General features: G+C 43.6%; 1 protein-coding gene across 1 annotated transcript in view; it reads left to right on the top strand.

Annotated features, from left to right (window-relative positions):
• Positions 1 to 21,353, top strand: part of LOC132394237 (inorganic pyrophosphatase-like) — a 236,122-nt gene that overhangs the window by 168,399 nt on the left and 46,370 nt on the right. Inside the window, exon 2 of the mRNA XM_059970116.1 lies at positions 16,856 to 16,920. Within this exon, the coding sequence (XP_059826099.1) occupies positions 16,856 to 16,920 (65 nt within the window). The remainder of the gene's footprint in view (positions 1 to 16,855; positions 16,921 to 21,353) is intronic.

Raw genomic sequence — 21,353 nt, 5'->3', positions numbered from 1 at the left:
CCCTGAACTAGTTCCATTTCACCACTTTGCTCCATAACGACCAATGTGTCTCCCTGAACTAGTTCCATTTTCCCAGTTTGCTCCATAACGACCAAAGTGTCTCCCTGAACTATTTCCATTTTCCCAGTTTGCTCCATATTGACTAAAGTGTCTCTCTTAACTGGTTCCATTTCACCACTTTGCTCCATAACGACCAAAGTGTCTCCCTGAACTAGTTCCATTTTCCCAGTTTGCTCCATAACGACGAAAGTGTCTCCCTGAACTAGTTCCATTTTCCCAGTTTGCTTCATAATGAACAAAGTATCTCCATGAACTAGTTCCATTTTCCCAGTTTGCTCCATAATCAACAAAGTGTCTCAATGAATTAGTTCCATTTTCCCAGTTTGCTCCATAATCACCAAAGTGTCTCAATGAAATAGTTCCATATTCCCAGTTTGCTCCATAACGACCAAAGTGTCTCCCTGAACTAGTTCCATTTTCCCAGTTTGCTTCATAATGAACAAAGTATCTCCATGAACTAGTTCCATTTTCTCAGTTTGCTCCATAATCACCAAAGTGTCTCAATGAATTAGTTCCATTTTCCCAGTTTGCTCCAAAACGACCAAAGTGTCTCCCTGAACTATTTCCATTTTCCCAGTTTGCTGCATATTGACCAAAGTGTCTCCCTGAACTAGTTCCATTTCACCACTTTGCTCCATAACGACCAATGTGTCTCCCTGAACTAGTTCCATTTACCCAGTTTGCTCCATAACGACCAAAGTGTCTCCCTGAACTAGTTCCATTTTCCCAGTTTGCTCCATAATCACCAGTGTCTCAATGAATTAGTTCCATTTTCCCAGTTTGCTCCAAAACGACCAAAGTGTCTCCCTGAACTATTTCCATTTTCCCAGTTTGCTGCATATTGACCAAAGTGTCTCCCTGAACTAGTTCCATTTCACCACTTTGCTCCATAACGACCAAAGTGTCTCCCTGAACTAGTTCCATTTCACCACTTTGCTCCATAACGACCAATGTGTCTCCCTGAACTAGTTCCATTTTCCCAGTTTGCTCCATAATCACCAAAGTGTCTCAATGAATTAGTTCCATTTTCCCAGTTTGCTCCATAAAGACCAAAGTGTCTCCCTGAAATAGTTCCATTTTCCCAGTTTGCTCCATAACGACCAAAGTGTCTCCCTGAACGAGTTCCTTTTTCCCAGTTTGCACCATAACGACCAAAGTACTAGTTCCATTTTCCCAGTTTGCTCCATAACGACCAAAGTGTCTCCCTGAACTAGTTCCATTTTCCCAGTTTGCTTCATAATGAACAAAGTATCTCCATGAACTAGTTCCATTTTCCCAGTTTGCTCCATAATCACCAAAGTGTCTCAATGAATTAGTTCCATTTTCCCAGTTTGCTCCATAATCACCAAAGTGTCTCAATGAAATAGTTCCATATTCCCAGTTTGCTCCATAACGACCAAAGTGTCTCCCTGAACTAGTTCCATTTTCCCAGTTTGCTTCATAATGAACAAAGTATCTCCATGAACTAGTTCCATTTTCCCAGTTTGCTCCAAAACGACCAAAGTGTTTCCCTGAACTATTTCCATTTTCCCAGTTTGCTGCGTATTGACCAAAGTGTCTCCCTGAACTTCTTCCATTTCACCACTTTGCTCCATAACGACCAATGTGTCTCCCTGAACTAGTTCCATTTTCCCAGTTTGCTCCATAACGACCAAAGTGTCTCCCTGAACTATTTCCATTTTCCCAGTTTGCTCCATAACGACGAAAGTGTCTCCCTGAACTAGTTCCATTTTCCCAGTTTGCTCCATAACGACCAAAGTGTCTCCCTGACTGAATTCCATTTTCCCAGTTTGCTCCATAATCACCAAAGTGTCTCAATGAATTAGTTCCATTTTCCCAGTTTGCTCCATAAAGACCAAAGTGTCTCCCTGAAATAGTTCCATTTTCCCAGTTTGCTGCATATTGACCAAAGTGTCTCCCTGAACGAGTTCCTTTTTCCCAGTTTGCTCCATAACGACCAAAGTACTAGTTCCATTTTCCCAGTTTGCTCCAAAACGACCAAAGTGTCTCCCTGAACTATTTCCATTTTCCCAGTTTGCTGCATATTGACCAAAGTGTCTCCCTGAACTAGTTCCATTTTCCCAGTTTGCTCCATAACGACCAAAGTCTCTCCCTGACTGAATTCCATTTTCCCAATTTGCTTCATAATGAACAAAGTATCTCCATGAACTAGTTCCATTTTCCCAGTTTACTCCATAATCACCAAAGTGTCTCAATGAATTAGTTCCATTTTCCCAGTTTGCTGCATATTGACCAAAGTGTCTCCCTGAACTAGTTCCATTTTCCTAGTTTGCTTCATAATGAACAAAGTATCTCCATGAACTGGTTCCATTTTCCCAGTTTACTCCATAATCACCAAAGTGTCTCCCTGAACTAGTTCCATTTTCCCAGTTTGCTCCATAAAGACCAAAGTGTCTCCCTGAAATAGTTCCATTTTCCCAGTTTGCTCCATAACGACCAAAGTGTCTCCCTGAACGAGTTCCTTTTTCCCAGTTTGCACCATAACGACCAAAGTGTCTCCCTGAACGAGTTCCTTTTTCCCAGTTTGCACCATAACGACCAAAGTACTAGTTCCATTTTCCCAGTTTGCTCCATAACGACCAAAGTGTCTCCCTGAACTAGTTCCATTTTCCCAGTTTGCTTCATAATGAACAAAGTATCTCCATGAACTAGTTCCATTTTCCCAGTTTGCTCCAAAACGACCAAAGTGTCTCCCTGAACTATTTCCATTTTCCCAGTTTGCTGCATATTGACCAAAGTGTCTCCCTGAACTAGTTCCATTTCACCACTTTGCTCCATAACGACCAATGTGTCTCCCTGAACTAGTTCCATTTTCCCAGTTTGCTCCATAACGACCAAAGTGTCTCCCTGAACTATTTCCATTTTCCCAGTTTGCTCCATATTGACTAAAGTGTCTCTCTTAACTGGTTCCATTTCACCACTTTGCTCCATAACGACCAAAGTGTCTCCCTGAACTAGTTCCATTTTCCCAGTTTGCTCCATAACGACGAAAGTGTCTCCCTGAACTAGTTCCATTTTCCCAGTTTGCTTCATAATGAACAAAGTATCTCCATGAACTAGTTCCATTTTCCCAGTTTGCTCCATAATCAACAGTGTCTCAATGAATTAGTTCCATTTTCCCAGTTTGCTCCATAATCACCAAAGTGTCTCAATGAAATAGTTCCATATTCCCAGTTTGCTCCATAACGACCAAAGTGTCTCCCTGAACTAGTTCCATTTTCCCAGTTTGCTTCATAATGAACAAAGTATCTCCATGAACTAGTTCCATTTTCTCAGTTTGCTCCATAATCACCAAAGTGTCTCAATGAATTAGTTCCATTTTCCCAGTTTGCTCCAAAACGACCAAAGTGTCTCCCTGAACTATTTCCATTTTCCCAGTTTGCTGCATATTGACCAAAGTGTCTCCCTGAACTAGTTCCATTTCACCACTTTGCTCCATAACGACCAATGTGTCTCCCTGAACTAGTTCCATTTACCCAGTTTGCTCCATAACGACCAAAGTGTCTCCCTGAACTATTTCCATTTTCCCAGTTTGCTCCATATTGACTAAAGTGTCTCTCTGAACTGGTTCCATTTCACCACTTTGCTCCATAACGACCAAAGTGTCTCCCTGAACTAGTTCCATTTTCCCAGTTTGCTCCATAACGACGAAAGTGTCTCCCTGAACTAGTTCCATTTTCCCAGTTTGCTCCATAACGACCAAAGTCTCTCCCTGACTGAATTCCATTTTCCCAGTTTGCTCCATAATCACCAAAGTGTCTCAATGAATTAGTTCCATTTTCCCAGTTTGCTCCATAATCACCAAAGTGTCTCAATGAAATAGTTCCATATTCCCAGTTTGCTCCATAACGACCAAAGTGTCTCCCTGAACTAGTTCCATTTTCCCAGTTTGCTTCATAATGAACAAAGTATCTCCATGAACTAGTTCCATTTTCCCAGTTTGCTCCATAATCACCAAAGTGTCTCAATGAATTAGTTCCATTTTCCCAGTTTGCTCCAAAACGACCAAAGTGTCTCCCTGAACTATTTCCATTTTCCCAGTTTGCTGCATATTGACCAAAGTGTCTCCCTGAACTAGTTCCATTTCACCACTTTGCTCCATAACGACCAATGTGTCTCCCTGAACTAGTTCCATTTTCCCAGTTTGCTCCATAATCACCAAAGTGTCTCAATGAATTAGTTCCATTTTCCCAGTTTGCTCCATAAAGACCAAAGTGTCTCCCTGAAATAGTTCCATTTTCCCAGTTTGCTCCATAACGACCAAAGTGTCTCCCTGAACGAGTTCCTTTTTCCCAGTTTGCACCATAACGACCAAAGTACTAGTTCCATTTTCCCAGTTTGCTCCATAACGACCAAAGTGTCTCCCTGAACTAGTTCCATTTTCCCAGTTTGCTTCATAATGAACAAAGTATCTCCATGAACTAGTTCCATTTTCCCAGTTTGCTCCATAATCACCAAAGTGTCACAATGAATTAGTTCCATTTTCCCAGTTTGCTCCATAATCACCAAAGTGTCTCAATGAAATAGTTCCATATTCCCAGTTTGCTCCATAACGACCAAAGTGTCTCCCTGAACTAGTTCCATTTTCCCAGTTTGCTTCATAATGAACAAAGTATCTCCATGAACTAGTTCCATTTTCCCAGTTTGCTCCATAATCACCAAAGTGTCTCAATGAATTAGTTCCATTTTCCCAGTTTGCTCCATAAAGACCAAAGTGTCTCCCTGAAATAGTTCCATTTTCCCAGTTTGCTCCATAATGACCAAAGTGTCTCCCTGAAGAGTTCCATTTTCCCAGTTTGCTCCAAAACGACCAAAGTGTCTCCCTGAACTATTTCCATTTTCCCAGTTTGCTGCATATTGACCAAAGTGTCTCCCTGAACTAGTTCCATTTCACCACTTTGCTCCATAACGACCAATGTGTCTCCCTGAACTAGTTCCATTTTCCCAGTTTGCTCCATAACGACCAAAGTGTCTCCCTGAACTATTTCCATTTTCCCAGTTTGCTCCATAACGACCAAAGTCTCTCCCTGACTGAATTCCATTTTCCCAGTTTGCTCCATGACGACCAAAGTACTAGTTCCATTTTCCCAGTTTGCTCCAAAACGACCAAAGTGTCTCCCTGAACTATTTCCATTTTCCCAGTTTGCTGCATATTGACCAAAGTGTCTCCCTGAACTAGTTCCATTTTCCCAGTTTGCTCCATAACGACCAAAGTCTCTCCCTGACTGAATTCCATTTTCCCAATTTGCTTCATAATGAACAAAGTATCTCCATGAACTAGTTCCATTTTCCCAGTTTGCTCCATAATCACCAAAGTGTCTCAATGAATTAGTTCCATTTTCCCAGTTTGCTCCATAAAGACCAAAGTGTCTCCCTGAACTAGTTCCATTTTCCCAGTTTGCTCCATAACGACCAAAGTCTCTCCCTGACTGAATTCCATTTTCCCAGTTTGCTCCATAATCACCAAAGTGTCTCAATGAATTAGTTCCATTTTCCCAGTTTGCTCCATAATCACCAAAGTGTCTCAATGAAATAGTTCCATATTCCCAGTTTGCTCCATAACGACCAAAGTGTCTCCCTGAACTATTTCCATTTTCCCAGTTTGCTCCATATTGACTAAAGTGTCTCTCTGAACTGGTTCCATTTCACCACTTTGCTCCATAACGACCAAAGTGTCTCCCTGAACTAGTTCCATTTTCCCAGTTTGCTCCATAACGACGAAAGTGTCTCCCTGAACTAGTTCCATTTTCCCAGTTTGCTTCATAATGAACAAAGTATCTCCATGAACTAGTTCCATTTTCCCAGTTTGCTCCATAATCAACAAAGTGTCTCAATGAATTAGTTCCATTTTCCCAGTTTGCTCCATAATCACCAAAGTGTCTCAATGAAATAGTTCCATATTCCCAGTTTGCTCCATAACGACCAAAGTGTCTCCCTGAACTAGTTCCATTTTCCCAGTTTGCTTCATAATGAACAAAGTATCTCCATGAACTAGTTCCATTTTCTCAGTTTGCTCCATAATCACCAAAGTGTCTCAATGAATTAGTTCCATTTTCCCAGTTTGCTCCAAAACGACCAAAGTGTCTCCCTGAACTATTTCCATTTTCCCAGTTTGCTGCATATTGACCAAAGTGTCTCCCTGAACTAGTTCCATTTCACCACTTTGCTCCATAACGACCAATGTGTCTCCCTGAACTAGTTCCATTTACCCAGTTTGCTCCATAACGACCAAAGTGTCTCCCTGAACTATTTCCATTTTCCCAGTTTGCTCCATATTGACTAAAGTGTCTCTCTGAACTGGTTCCATTTCACCACTTTGCTCCATAACGACCAAAGTGTCTCCCTGAACTAGTTCCATTTTCCCAGTTTGCTCCATAACGACGAAAGTGTCTCCCTGAACTAGTTCCATTTTCCCAGTTTGCTCCATAACGACCAAAGTCTCTCCCTGACTGAATTCCATTTTCCCAGTTTGCTCCATAATCACCAAAGTGTCTCAATGAATTAGTTCCATTTTCCCAGTTTGCTCCATAATCACCAAAGTGTCTCAATGAAATAGTTCCATATTCCCAGTTTGCTCCATAACGACCAAAGTGTCTCCCTGAACTAGTTCCATTTTCCCAGTTTGCTTCATAATGAACAAAGTGTCTCCCTGAACTATTTCCATTTTCCCAGTTTGCTGCATATTGACCAAAGTGTCTCCCTGAACTAGTTCCATTTCACCACTTTGCTCCATAACGACCAATGTGTCTCCCTGAACTAGTTCCATTTACCCAGTTTGCTCCATAACGACCAAAGTGTCTCCCTGAACTATTTCCATTTTCCCAGTTTGCTCCATATTGACTAAAGTGTCTCTCTGAACTGGTTCCATTTCACCACTTTGCTCCATAACGACCAAAGTGTCTCCCTGAACTAGTTCCATTTTCCCAGTTTGCTCCATAACGACGAAAGTGTCTCCCTGAACTAGTTCCATTTTCCCAGTTTGCTCCATAACGACCAAAGTCTCTCCCTGACTGAATTCCATTTTCCCAGTTTGCTCCATAATCACCAAAGTGTCTCAATGAATTAGTTCCATTTTCCCAGTTTGCTCCATAATCACCAAAGTGTCTCAATGAAATAGTTCCATATTCCCAGTTTGCTCCATAACGACCAAAGTGTCTCCCTGAACTAGTTCCATTTTCCCAGTTTGCTTCATAATGAACAAAGTATCTCCATGAACTAGTTCCATTTTCCCAGTTTGCTCCATAATCACCAAAGTGTCTCAATGAATTAGTTCCATTTTCCCAGTTTGCTCCAAAACGACCAAAGTGTCTCCCTGAACTATTTCCATTTTCCCAGTTTGCTGCATATTGACCAAAGTGTCTCCCTGAACTAGTTCCATTTCACCACTTTGCTCCATAACGACCAATGTGTCTCCCTGAACTAGTTCCATTTTCCCAGTTTGCTCCATAATCACCAAAGTGTCTCAATGAATTAGTTCCATTTTCCCAGTTTGCTCCATAAAGACCAAAGTGTCTCCCTGAAATAGTTCCATTTTCCCAGTTTGCTCCATAACGACCAAAGTGTCTCCCTGAACGAGTTCCTTTTTCCCAGTTTGCACCATAACGACCAAAGTACTAGTTCCATTTTCCCAGTTTGCTCCATAACGACCAAAGTGTCTCCCTGAACTAGTTCCATTTTCCCAGTTTGCTTCATAATGAACAAAGTATCTCCATGAACTAGTTCCATTTTCCCAGTTTGCTCCATAATCACCAAAGTGTCTCAATGAATTAGTTCCATTTTCCCAGTTTGCTCCATAATCACCAAAGTGTCTCAATGAAATAGTTCCATATTCCCAGTTTGCTCCATAACGACCAAAGTGTCTCCCTGAACTAGTTCCATTTTCCCAGTTTGCTTCATAATGAACAAAGTATCTCCATGAACTAGTTCCATTTTCCCAGTTTGCTCCATAATCACCAAAGTGTCTCAATGAATTAGTTCCATTTTCCCAGTTTGCTCCATAAAGACCAAAGTGTCTCCCTGAAATAGTTCCATTTTCCCAGTTTGCTCCATAACGACCAAAGTGTCTCCCTGAAGAATTCCATTTTCCCAGTTTGCTCCAAAACGACCAAAGTGTCTCCCTGAACTATTTCCATTTTCCCAGTTTGCTGCATATTGACCAAAGTGTCTCCCTGAACTAGTTCCATTTCACCACTTTGCTCCATAACGACCAATGTGTCTCCCTGAACTAGTTCCATTTTCCCAGTTTGCTCCATAACGACCAAAGTGTCTCCCTGAACTATTTCCATTTTCCCAGTTTGCTCCATAACGACCAAAGTCTCTCCCTGACTGAATTCCATTTTCCCAGTTTGCTCCATAACGACCAAAGTACTAGTTCCATTTTCCCAGTTTGCTCCAAAACGACCAAAGTGTCTCCCTGAACTATTTCCATTTTCCCAGTTTGCTGCATATTGACCAAAGTGTCTCCCTGAACTAGTTCCATTTTCCCAGTTTGCTCCATAACGACCAAAGTCTCTCCCTGACTGAATTCCATTTTCCCAATTTGCTTCATAATGAACAAAGTATCTCCATGAACTAGTTCCATTTTCCCAGTTTGCTCCATAATCACCAAAGTGTCTCCCTGAAATAGTTCCATTTTCCCAGTTTGCTCCATAACGACCAAAGTGTCTCCCTGAACGAGTTCCTTTTTCCCAGTTTGCTCCATAACGACCAAAGTACTAGTTCCATTTTCCCAGTTTGCTCCATAACGAGCAAAGTGTCTCCCTGAACTAGTTCCATTTTCCCAGTGTGCTTCATAATGAACAAAGTATCTCCATGAACTAGTTCCATTTTCCCAGTTTACTCCATAATCACCAAAGTGTCTCCCTGAACTAGTTCCATTTTCCCAGTTTGCTCCATAATCACCAAAGTGTCTCAATGAATTAGTTCCATTTTCCCAGTTTGCTCCATAAAGACCAAAGTGTCTCCCTGAAATAGTTCCATTTTCCCAGTTTGCTCCATAACGACCAAAGTGTCTCCCTGAACGAGTTCCTTTTTCCCAGTTTGCTCCATAACGACCAAAGTACTAGTTCCATTTTCCCAGTTTGCTCCATAACGACCAAAGTGTCTCGCTGAACTATTTCCATTTTCCCAGTTTACTTCATAACGACCCGAAAGTGTCTCCCTGAACTAGTTTGATTTTCCCTGTTTGCACCATAACGACCCCAAAGTGTGTCCCTGAACCAGTTCCGTTTTCCCAGTTTGCTCCATAACAACCCCAAAGTGTCTCCCTGAACCAGTTCCGTTTTCCCAGTTTGCTCCATAACGATCAAAGTGTCTCCCTGAACCAGTTCCGTTTTCCCAGTTTGCTCCATAACGACCCCAAATTGTCTCCCTGAACTAGTTCCATTTTCCATTTTATCCAACATATAATCCTCCATAACTTTCGCCACCTCCTACGTGACCCCACCACCAGCCACATCTCCCCCTCCCCCCCACTTACAGCTTTCCACAGGGATCACTCCCTTCGTGACTCCCTTGTCCGTTCATCCCTCTCGTCCCTCCCCACCAACCTCCCTCCAGGCACTCATCGCTGCAAACAGAGGAAGTGCTACACCTGCCCCCACTCTTCTTCCCTCACCACCATCCTCCGCCCCAGACAGTCATTTTAGGTTTGGTACGACTACAGCTGCGGTACCACTTCACCTGCGAGTCAACTGTGGTGATATCTTGTACCCGGTGCTCCCGACGTGGCCATTTATGCATTGGGGAGACCCACCGCAGACTGGGAGACCGTTTCACTGATCACTGGCGCTCAGTCCTCCAGCAGTGGCGGGATCTCCCAGTGGCCACACACTTCAGTTCCACAGACCACTCCCACTCCGTCATGTCTGTCCATGGCCTCCTCTGCTGTCAAGATGATGCCACAGGCAGGTCGATGGAGCAATACCTTATCTCCCGCATTGGTAGCCTCCTACCTGCCGGAATCAACATTCAACTCACAGACCTCCGTTGATACCCCTGCCCCCCTTACCCCCATTCCTATCTATTATTTTAGTCTGGTTCTCTTCCTCTCTCTTTTTTCCCCCCTCACTATAATGTCCCCCCAGCCCTACCTTTCTCTTGTATTTCACATAATTCTCCACCTTCCCACTAGACTATTTCCCTCCAGCCTATCACTTCCTAGCTCTCTACTTCATCCCTCCCCGCACTTCTTATCCCCCCTCGACCATTGCATGTTACTTCACTCCTGATGAAGGGTTTCGGCCCGAAACATCGTCGCTACCTCCTCCCATAGATGCTGTCTGGCCTGCTGAGTTCTGTCAAAATTTTGAGTTTTTATTCCATTTTCCCAGTTTGCTCCATAACGACCAAAGCATCTCCCTGAACTAGTTCCATTTTCCCAGTTTGCTCCATAACGACCAAAGTGTCTCCCTGAACCAGTTCCATTTTCCCAGTTTGCTCCATAAGGACCAAAGTGTCTCCCTGAACTAGTTCCATTTTCCCAGTTTGCTCCATAACGACCAAAGTGTCTCCCTGAACTAGTTCCATTTTCCCAGTTTGCTCCGTAACGACCAAAGTGTCTCCCTGAACTAGTTCCATTTTCCCAGTTTGCTCCATAACGACCAAAGTGTCTCCCTGAACTAGTTCCATTTTCCCAGTTTGCTCCATAACGACCCCAAAGTGTCTCCCTGAACCAGTTCCATTTTCCCAGTTTGCACCATAACGACCAAAGTGTCTCCCTGAACTAGTTCCATTTTCCCAGTTTGCTCCATAACGACCAAAGTGTCTCCCTGAACTAGTTCCATTTTCCCAGTTTGCTCCATAACGACCTCAAAGTGTCTCCCTGAACCAGTTCCATTTTCCCAGTTTGCTCCATAACGACCCCAAAGTGTCTCCCTGAACTGGTTCGATTTTCCATTTTATCCAACGTATAATCCTCCGTAACTTTCGCCACCTCCTACGTGATCCCACCACCAGCCACATCTCCCCCTCCCCCCCACTTTCAGCTTTCCGCAGGGATCACTCCCTACGTGTCTCCCTTGTCCATTCATCCCTCCCATCCCTCCCCACCAACCTTCCTCCGGGCACTCATCACTGCAAACAGAGGAAGTGCTACTCCTGCCCCCACTCTTCTTCCCTCATCACCATCCTCGGCCCCCGACAGTCATTTCAGGTGAGGTACGACTACAGCTGCGGTACCACTTCACATGCGAGTCAACTGGGGTGATATATTGTACCCGGTGCTCCCGATGTGGCCATTTATGCATTGGGGAGACCCTCCGCAGACTGGGAGACCGTTTCACTGATGACTGATGCTCAGTCCTCCAGCAGTGGCGGGATCTCCCAGTGGCCACACACTTCAATTCCACCGACCACTCCCACTCCGTCATGTCTGTCCATGGCCTCCTCTACTGTCAAGATGAGGCCACAGGCAGGTCTATGGTCCAATACCTTATCTCCCGCATAGGTAGCCTCCTACCTGACGGCATGAACATTCAACTCACAGACCTCCGTTGATACCCCTGCCCCCCTTACCCCCATCCCAATCTATTATTTTAGTCTGGTTCTCTTCCTCTCTCTTTTTTCCCCCCTCACTGTAATCTCCCCCGAGCCCTACCTTTCTCTTGTATTTCACATAATTCTTCACCTTCCCTCTAGCCCATTTCCCTCCATCCTATCACTTCCTAGCTCTCTACTTCATCCCTCCCCCCACTTCTTATCCCCTCTCGACCATTGCATGTTACTTCACTCCTGATGAAGGGTTTCGGCCCAAAATCTCGTCACTACCTCCTCCCATAGATGCTGTCTGGCCTGCTGGGTTCTGTCAACATTTTGAGTTTTTATTCCATTTTCCCAGTTTGCTCCATAACGACCAAATTGTCTCTCTGAACGAGTTGCATTTTCCCAGTTTGCTCCATGACGACCAAAGTGTCATCCTGACTGAGTTCCATTTTCCCATTTTGCTCCGTAACGACCAAAGTGTCTCCCTGAACCAGTTCCATTTTCCCAGTTTGCTCCATAACGACCAAAATGTCTCCCTGAACTAGTTCCATTTTCCCAGTTTGCTCGATAACGACCAAAGTGTCTCCCTGAACAAGTTCCATTTGCCCAGTTTACTCCATAACGACCAAAGTGTCTCCCTGAACTAGTTCCATTTTCCCCGTTTGCTCCATAACGACCAAAGTGTCTCCCTGAACTAGTTCCATTTTCCCAGTTTGCTCCATTATGACCCCAAAGTGTCTCCCTGAACCAGTTCCATTTTTCCAGTTTGCTCCATAACGACCAAAGTCTCTCCCTGACTGAATTCCATTTTCCCAGTTTGCTCCATAACGACCAAAGTACTAGTTCCATTTTCCCAGTTTGCTCCAAAACGACCAAAGTGTCTCCCTGAACTATTTCCATTTTCCCAGTTTGCTGCATATTGACCAAAGTGTCTCCCTGAACTAGTTCCATTTTCCCAGTTTGCTCCATAACGACCAAAGTCTCTCCCTGACTGAATTCCATTTTCCCAATTTGCTTCATAATGAACAAAGTATCTCCATGAACTAGTTCCATTTTCCCAGTTTGCTCCATAATCACCAAAGTGTCTCCCTGAAATAGTTCCATTTTCCCAGTTTGCTCCATAACGACCAAAGTGTCTCCCTGAACGAGTTCCTTTTTCCCAGTTTGCTCCATAACGACCAAAGTACTAGTTCCATTTTCCCAGTTTGCTCCATAACGAGCAAAGTGTCTCCCTGAACTAGTTCCATTTTCCCAGTGTGCTTCATAATGAACAAAGTATCTCCATGAACTAGTTCCATTTTCCCAGTTTACTCCATAATCACCAAAGTGTCTCCCTGAACTAGTTCCATTTTCCCAGTTTGCTCCATAATCACCAAAGTGTCTCAATGAATTAGTTCCATTTTCCCAGTTTGCTCCATAAAGACCAAAGTGTCTCCCTGAAATAGTTCCATTTTCCCAGTTTGCTCCATAACGACCAAAGTGTCTCCCTGAACGAGTTCCTTTTTCCCAGTTTGCTCCATAACGACCAAAGTACTAGTTCCATTTTCCCAGTTTGCTCCATAACGACCAAAGTGTCTCGCTGAACTATTTCCATTTTCCCAGTTTACTTCATAACGACCCGAAAGTGTCTCCCTGAACTAGTTTGATTTTCCCTGTTTGCACCATAACGACCCCAAAGTGTGTCCCTGAACCAGTTCCGTTTTCCCAGTTTGCTCCATAACAACCCCAAAGTGTCTCCCTGAACCAGTTCCGTTTTCCCAGTTTGCTCCATAACGATCAAAGTGTCTCCCTGAACCAGTTCCGTTTTCCCAGTTTGCTCCATAACGACCCCAAATTGTCTCCCTGAACTAGTTCCATTTTCCATTTTATCCAACATATAATCCTCCATAACTTTCGCCACCTCCTACGTGACCCCACCACCAGCCACATCTCCCCCTCCCCCCCACTTACAGCTTTCCACAGGGATCACTCCCTTCGTGACTCCCTTGTCCGTTCATCCCTCTCGTCCCTCCCCACCAACCTCCCTCCAGGCACTCATCGCTGCAAACAGAGGAAGTGCTACACCTGCCCCCACTCTTCTTCCCTCACCACCATCCTCCGCCCCAGACAGTCATTTTAGGTTTGGTACGACTACAGCTGCGGTACCACTTCACCTGCGAGTCAACTGTGGTGATATCTTGTACCCGGTGCTCCCGACGTGGCCATTTATGCATTGGGGAGACCCACCGCAGACTGGGAGACCGTTTCACTGATCACTGGCGCTCAGTCCTCCAGCAGTGGCGGGATCTCCCAGTGGCCACACACTTCAGTTCCACAGACCACTCCCACTCCGTCATGTCTGTCCATGGCCTCCTCTGCTGTCAAGATGATGCCACAGGCAGGTCGATGGAGCAATACCTTATCTCCCGCATTGGTAGCCTCCTACCTGCCGGAATCAACATTCAACTCACAGACCTCCGTTGATACCCCTGCCCCCCTTACCCCCATTCCTATCTATTATTTTAGTCTGGTTCTCTTCCTCTCTCTTTTTTCCCCCCTCACTATAATGTCCCCCCAGCCCTACCTTTCTCTTGTATTTCACATAATTCTCCACCTTCCCACTAGACTATTTCCCTCCAGCCTATCACTTCCTAGCTCTCTACTTCATCCCTCCCCGCACTTCTTATCCCCCCTCGACCATTGCATGTTACTTCACTCCTGATGAAGGGTTTCGGCCCGAAACATCGTCGCTACCTCCTCCCATAGATGCTGTCTGGCCTGCTGAGTTCTGTCAAAATTTTGAGTTTTTATTCCATTTTCCCAGTTTGCTCCATAACGACCAAAGCATCTCCCTGAACTAGTTCCATTTTCCCAGTTTGCTCCATAACGACCAAAGTGTCTCCCTGAACCAGTTCCATTTTCCCAGTTTGCTCCATAAGGACCAAAGTGTCTCCCTGAACTAGTTCCATTTTCCCAGTTTGCTCCATAACGACCAAAGTGTCTCCCTGAACTAGTTCCATTTTCCCAGTTTGCTCCGTAACGACCAAAGTGTCTCCCTGAACTAGTTCCATTTTCCCAGTTTGCTCCATAACGACCAAAGTGTCTCCCTGAACTAGTTCCATTTTCCCAGTTTGCTCCATAACGACCCCAAAGTGTCTCCCTGAACCAGTTCCATTTTCCCAGTTTGCACCATAACGACCAAAGTGTCTCCCTGAACTAGTTCCATTTTCCCAGTTTGCTCCATAACGACCAAAGTGTCTCCCTGAACTAGTTCCATTTTCCCAGTTTGCTCCATAACGACCCCAAAGTGTCTCCCTGAACCAGTTCCATTTTCCCAGTTTGCTCCATAACGACCCCAAAGTGTCTCCCTGAACTGGTTCGATTTTCCATTTTATCCAACGTATAATCCTCCGTAACTTTCGCCACCTCCTACGTGATCCCACCACCAGCCACATCTCCCCCTCCCCCCCACTTTCAGCTTTCCGCAGGGATCACTCCCTACGTGTCTCCCTTGTCCATTCATCCCTCCCATCCCTCCCCACCAACCTTCCTCCGGGCACTCATCACTGCAAACAGAGGAAGTGCTACTCCTGCCCCCACTCTTCTTCCCTCATCACCATCCTCGGCCCCCGACAGTCATTTCAGGTGAGGTACGACTACAGCTGCGGTACCACTTCACATGCGAGTCAACTGGGGTGATATATTGTACCCGGTGCTCCCGATGTGGCCATTTATGCATTGGGGAGACCCTCCGCAGACTGGGAGACCGTTTCACTGATGACTGATGCTCAGTCCTCCAGCAGTGGCGGGATCTCCCAGTGGCCACACACTTCAATTCCACCGACCACTCCCACTCCGTCATGTCTGTCCATGGCCTCCTCTACTGTCAAGATGAGGCCACAGGCAGGTCTATGGTCCAATACCTTATCTCCCGCATAGGTAGCCTCCTACCTGACGGCATGAACATTCAACTCACAGACCTCCGTTGATACCCCTGCCCCCCTTACCCCCATCCCAATCTATTATTTTAGTCTGGTTCTCTTCCTCTCTCTTTTTTCCCCCCTCACTGTAATCTCCCCCGAGCCCTACCTTTCTCTTGTATTTCACATAATTCTTCACCTTCCCTCTAGCCCATTTCCCTCCATCCTATCACTTCCTAGCTCTCTACTTCATCCCTCCCCCCACTTCTTATCCCCTCTCGACCATTGCATGTTACTTCACTCCTGATGAAGGGTTTCGGCCCAAAATCTCGTCACTACCTCCTCCCATAGATGCTGTCTGGCCTGCTGGGTTCTGTCAACATTTTGAGTTTTTATTCCATTTTCCCAGTTTGCTCCATAACGACCAAATTGTCTCTCTGAACGAGTTGCATTTTCCCAGTTTGCTCCATGACGACCAAAGTGTCATCCTGACTGAGTTCCATTTTCCCATTTTGCTCCGTAACGACCAAAGTGTCTCCCTGAACCAGTTCCATTTTCCCAGTTTGCTCCATAACGACCAAAATGTCTCCCTGAACTAGTTCCATTTTCCCAGTTTGCTCGATAACGACCAAAGTGTCTCCCTGAACAAGTTCCATTTGCCCAGTTTACTCCATAACGACCAAAGTGTCTCCCTGAACTAGTTCCATTTTCCCCGTTTGCTCCATAACGACCAAAGTGTCTCCCTGAACTAGTTCCATTTTCCCAGTTTGCTCCATTATGACCCCAAAGTGTCTCCCTGAACCAGTTCCATTTTTCCAGTTTGCTCCATAACGACCAAAGTGTCTCCCTGAACTTGTTCCATTTTCTCAGTTTGCTCCATAATGACCAAAGTGTCTCCCTGAACAAGTTCCATTTTCCCAATTTGCTCCATAATGACCAAAGCATCTCCCTGAACTAGTTCCATTTTCCCAGTTTGCTCCATACGTCACAAATCCTTTCCTGTCCATTGAACTGTTGAAGCTAGGTAATCTGTAACCAGCTTTGAAGAGGAGTGGGTCACTAAGTATTTTTTAAATGGGATGAGTTTTTTCTGACCGCTGCCCCACTCTAGCCTCGGCAGAATTGTTTCTCACCTTAAAGTTTTACTTGTTATTTCTAATGGATTATATTCGGTAGCATTGGGATCTGTAAATTTCAATGAAATGTGTAAAATTGAGGGCTGCAGATTTGTTAATTAGGAAGAACTTGTATTCCTTGGCAAGGGGAACTAATTAACAAATCTAGAATCCTCAATTTTATGTATTTCATTGAAATTTACAGAATTATATGTCAGGTATGGTCTTCATAACCTGACTTGGATAAATGTGTAACTGATTATTTCCTTCCATTTGCAGAGAACTCTGATGGTAAATACATTTCGCCTTTTCATGATATTCCACTACATGATGTTTTTAACAAGGTAAATAGTACAAGAGTGCTTTTGCTATGCTGTAGTCCAACATTGTATACAAGGGGTGATTGATAAGTTTGTGGCCCATGGTAGAAGGAGATGAGTTATACAGCTCTCGTTACAGGCACATGCAGGTCAACTCTTTGAGTGATTATGGAGAAAGTTTGAAGTTAATAACTCAACTCCTTCTACCTTAGGCCACAAACTTATCTATCACCCCTCGTAGAACTTAGAACTCGTAAGAGCCACTATTTTGAACAAAGCAAATACGAGAATGCAGCTGGAAATGTGACAAAACAATCTACATTTATTTCAACAAATGTTTGACTAAACAGTGATCAACTGTTGAGGCTTCACTCTGATGGTCTGCAGTCCAGCTTTCAACCATTTTCTGAATTATATGGTCCAAAACTGGCACCTTTTAAAGTATGAAGCTAACTTTATTACACATTCTATCAGGTCACTTTTACAACTGCTAAAATAAAATATTTCCTCCCCAGTGTCATAATTCATGTATGTTTTCCACTGGCTATTGCAAGTTAGCATTCTAATTCAGTAAGTCCACTGAATTGTACTAATTACCCTTGTTGCTACAGCAAGGCAAAAGTTTAGATGGAACTTAGAAGCCAACAATCAGGAGCCCCAATAGATTTTTACTGATAGACGGTAAATGAGTCCTCCTATGTTAGCTTATCTCACCATGGAGAAGATCTTACTTTAACATCAGGCCATGCCAATGATAATTGTAGAACTGACACATTGCCCTCGTGTCAACTGGATTATGTGCTGAAATCATTGAAATTTAGTTAGAGTGAAGTCATCAAAACCTGCAGCAACTTTGTAAATGTTTTAACCCTTGGTAATTTCCAAGGTAGGGACATGTTTGGCACACTTTGTGGGTCAAAGGGCCTGTATTGTGCAGTAGGTTTTCTGTTTTTATATTGAAATAAATGTAGATTGTTTTGTCACATTTCCAGCTGCATTCTCATATTTGCTTTGTTCAAAATAGTGGCTCTAAAGCTGTAATGTGAAATTTACTAGGCAAGGAAGCAGCTGCTAGTTTATTGAGTTTCTAAGGTTCTGTAAGATCTCTAGCGATTAGATTAAAGCAGAACCTTGAGAAGCATTCTAGCTGAGGGTAAGTAAGACCCTCCACAGCAGAGACTGATACAATTTGGCGCCAGCATTGTTACAGGAGTTGCCAATCAGCATTGAACAATGTAAGACTGCCTTAGCAACTGTCCCTAAAGCAGTCCTAGCTGAGGGTTCGGAGGAGGGCTTGCAGTAAAAGTATTACAGTAAACTATAAGCAAGATACAGTGAATACAATATACAAGATACAGTTAATGCAATTTAAACAATTTTTTCTCAAATTGATGGAAGAGAATGTATGACTAAAAGCACTGAAAAAAGCTTCAATAAAAGTTACAAACACAATCCCAAGCAGTTGTTATTTCCTGATGTTATCAATCTGCTCTGTAAACCCAGCAGGTCGCACTTCAGTCAGCTTCCTCATGCTAACTGACCAATGAGCTCTCACTGGTCTTAACTTGCAGCCGCTCCTGCTCCACACCAGATGGCACTACAAAACAATCATACACCCATGCACAACAGGTAGAAAGCTGAAGGCTCACTCCCCAGAGAGAGAGTTCTGTTTCAAGTTCTTGGGTGCAAATATCAAAGATTTGTCCTGGTCCAGCAATGTGGACACTATGACCAGAAAAAACACATCAACACCTCTAGTTTCTCAGCAAGTGAAGGAAATCTGCCATGTGCCTGTGAATTCTGAACAATTTTTACAATGCATTATCAAAAGCATCTTATTCAGATACATCACAGCTTGAAATGGCAACTGATCTATGCAAAACTGCAAAAAGTTGTGAATGTAGCTTATTCGATCTTACAAACCACCTTCCCCTCCATTCACTCCATGTACACTTCCTACTGCCTTGGAAAGCAACTAACGTTATCAAGGACCTATCCCATTCTGGTCATTCTCTCCTCTGCTGTTGAGCAGAAGGTAATGGGAGCACAAATCACTGGACTCAAGGACAACTTCTGTTCCACTATCATTAGCAGACCTCTCATATTGCTCAAAGATGAAATTGAGCTGCCAATCTACCTCTCTATGATCTTTTCATTTTATTTATCAACCTGTCTTCTTCATAGCTAGAGCACTATATGATGCACTTTGTATGGAGAGAATGCAGGTACAGGGTTCTGAGTTGGATGATTAGCCATGATCATACTGAATGGTGGTGCATGCTCGAAGGGCTGAATGGCCTACTCCTGCACCTATTTTCTATGTTTCTACTACTTTGATGCAATTATATATGGCATGATCTGTCTGGAGCAAAAAACCTTTTCACTGTATCTTAGTGCATGTGACAATAACATTTCAATGCCATTGATATAACTAATGTTACTTTCATTATGAATCATTTCTTGAAATATTGGGTCCATTTGTTCCTTAATCACCTCTAACTCTTTCTCCAATTCCAACTCCAGGCCTTTCAAGCCACTTGCTGTTTCCACTTTGTCACTGTCCACCACCCCTGCTTGCTTTGGAGTTCAGACAGCGAGCACGATCGCAGATCCCTGCTTATTTCCCTCTCTGAGGAAATGGAAAGAAAGGGAAATGAGAGGGAAAAGTGGAATATTGCAGACTTTTGAATTATGAAACAAACAAGCATTGTAACTTAAGAGAACTCCTCATTGGCATAGAAGGTAATTGATAAATTTAACCTGTGTTGTGGAATATGCAGTTTTTGGCTTTCATTTTCTAAATGGATAGAGCTTGGCAAACTGTTGGAAGAGCAGATATTGAAAGCTAGTGCATAGGTAGAAAAAATAATCAGAAGAGCTTATGTCTTATTACTTTTATCCTTAAAGAACTGGAATATAGGGAGGAAATGTCTGTAACATTTTAATGCAACTTATCTAGCATACTGCATCAGTGAGATATTTTGGACATTGTGCTTTGGGAAAGAGATTTAAAGTGATGAAAAGGATGTAAAGGATATGCATTGGGATACCATTGTTCCAGATAGGAGGTACCTGGAATGAATGGGCATCGTTTCAAAACTGAAGGAAAACCATTTAACATTGAAATTGGGGAGTTAATCTTTGACACAGTAGATAGTGCGACTCTCTTCCTTAAATGTTCCAGTTGCTAATGGTCAGTTCAACTTTTCAAGCTCCAAGATTGTTTGATGTATTTTCCATTGCACAAGTGGAAAGCAGAACTATAATTGTTACTCCAGATCTGATGCAGCACAAACAAACACAGTAAGATAAAGAATGCAAAACAGAAGACAGCTTATATCCATAGATTGATTGCATGTCCATAAAGTGGTGCAAGGTACCATAAGGTGACTGACAGGAAAGATAAAGTAGTGGTAGTGAGGAATTCAAAGAGTTGGGTTGGTGGGTGCAGGCATTGATCAGCTTTATTGCTTGAGGAAAGTAACTATTTTTGCTGTGTAGACTCCTCTCTAATGGGAGTGGGACTAACTGTGATCAGGGTAGGTGAGATTTTTTATGATGTTGCTGGCCTTTTTCAGGCACCTTTCTGTTTATTTGTACTTTATGGTGGGTATTGTGTACCTGTGAAATGTTGGGCAGTTTTGACCATCCGTTGTAGAGTCTTCCTGTCCACTGCAGTGTAGTTTCCATACCAGGCAGTGATGCAGCATGGTAGGATGCTCTCCACTGCGCATAGAACCATAGAACATTACAGCACAGAAACAGGCCTTTTGGCTCTTCTTGGCTGTGCCAAACCATTTTCTGCTTAGTCCCACTGACCTGCACCCGGGCCATATTCCTCCAAACCCCTCTCATCCATATACCTGTTCAAGTTTTTCTTAAATGTCAAAAGTGAGCCCGCATTCACCACTTCATCTGGCAGCCCATTCCACACTTCCACCACGCTCTTTGTGAAGAAGACCCCCAATGTTCCCTTTAAACTTTTCCCCCTTCACCCTTAACCCATGACCTCCCCTAGCCTCAGTGGAAAAAGCCTGCTTGCATTCACTCTATCTATACCCATCATAATTTTATACACCTCTTTCAAATCACCCCTCATTCTCCTACGCTCCAGGGAATAAAGTCCTAACCTATTGAACCTTTCTCTGTAACTCACTTTCTCAAGTCCAGGTTACATCCTTGTAAACCTTCTCTGCACTCTTTCAACCTTATTAATATCCTTCCTGTAATTAGGTGACCAAAACTGCACACAATACTCCAAATTCGGTCTCACCAATGTCTTCTACAACCTCACCATTACATTCCAACTCTTATTCTCAATACTTTGATTTATAAAGGCCAATGTACCAAAGCTCTCTTTACGACCCTGTCTACCTGTGATGCCACTTTTAGGGAATTATGTATCTGTACTCCCAGATCCCTCTGTTCTACTGCACTCCTCAGTGTCCTACCATTTA

The sequence above is a fragment of the Hypanus sabinus genome, chromosome 5 (assembly GCF_030144855.1).
Source record: "Hypanus sabinus isolate sHypSab1 chromosome 5, sHypSab1.hap1, whole genome shotgun sequence".
Taxonomy (NCBI): Eukaryota; Metazoa; Chordata; class Chondrichthyes; order Myliobatiformes; family Dasyatidae; genus Hypanus; species Hypanus sabinus.
The sequence above is the reverse complement of the archived record's forward strand: the minus strand, read 5'-3'. Positions and strand labels throughout refer to the sequence as shown.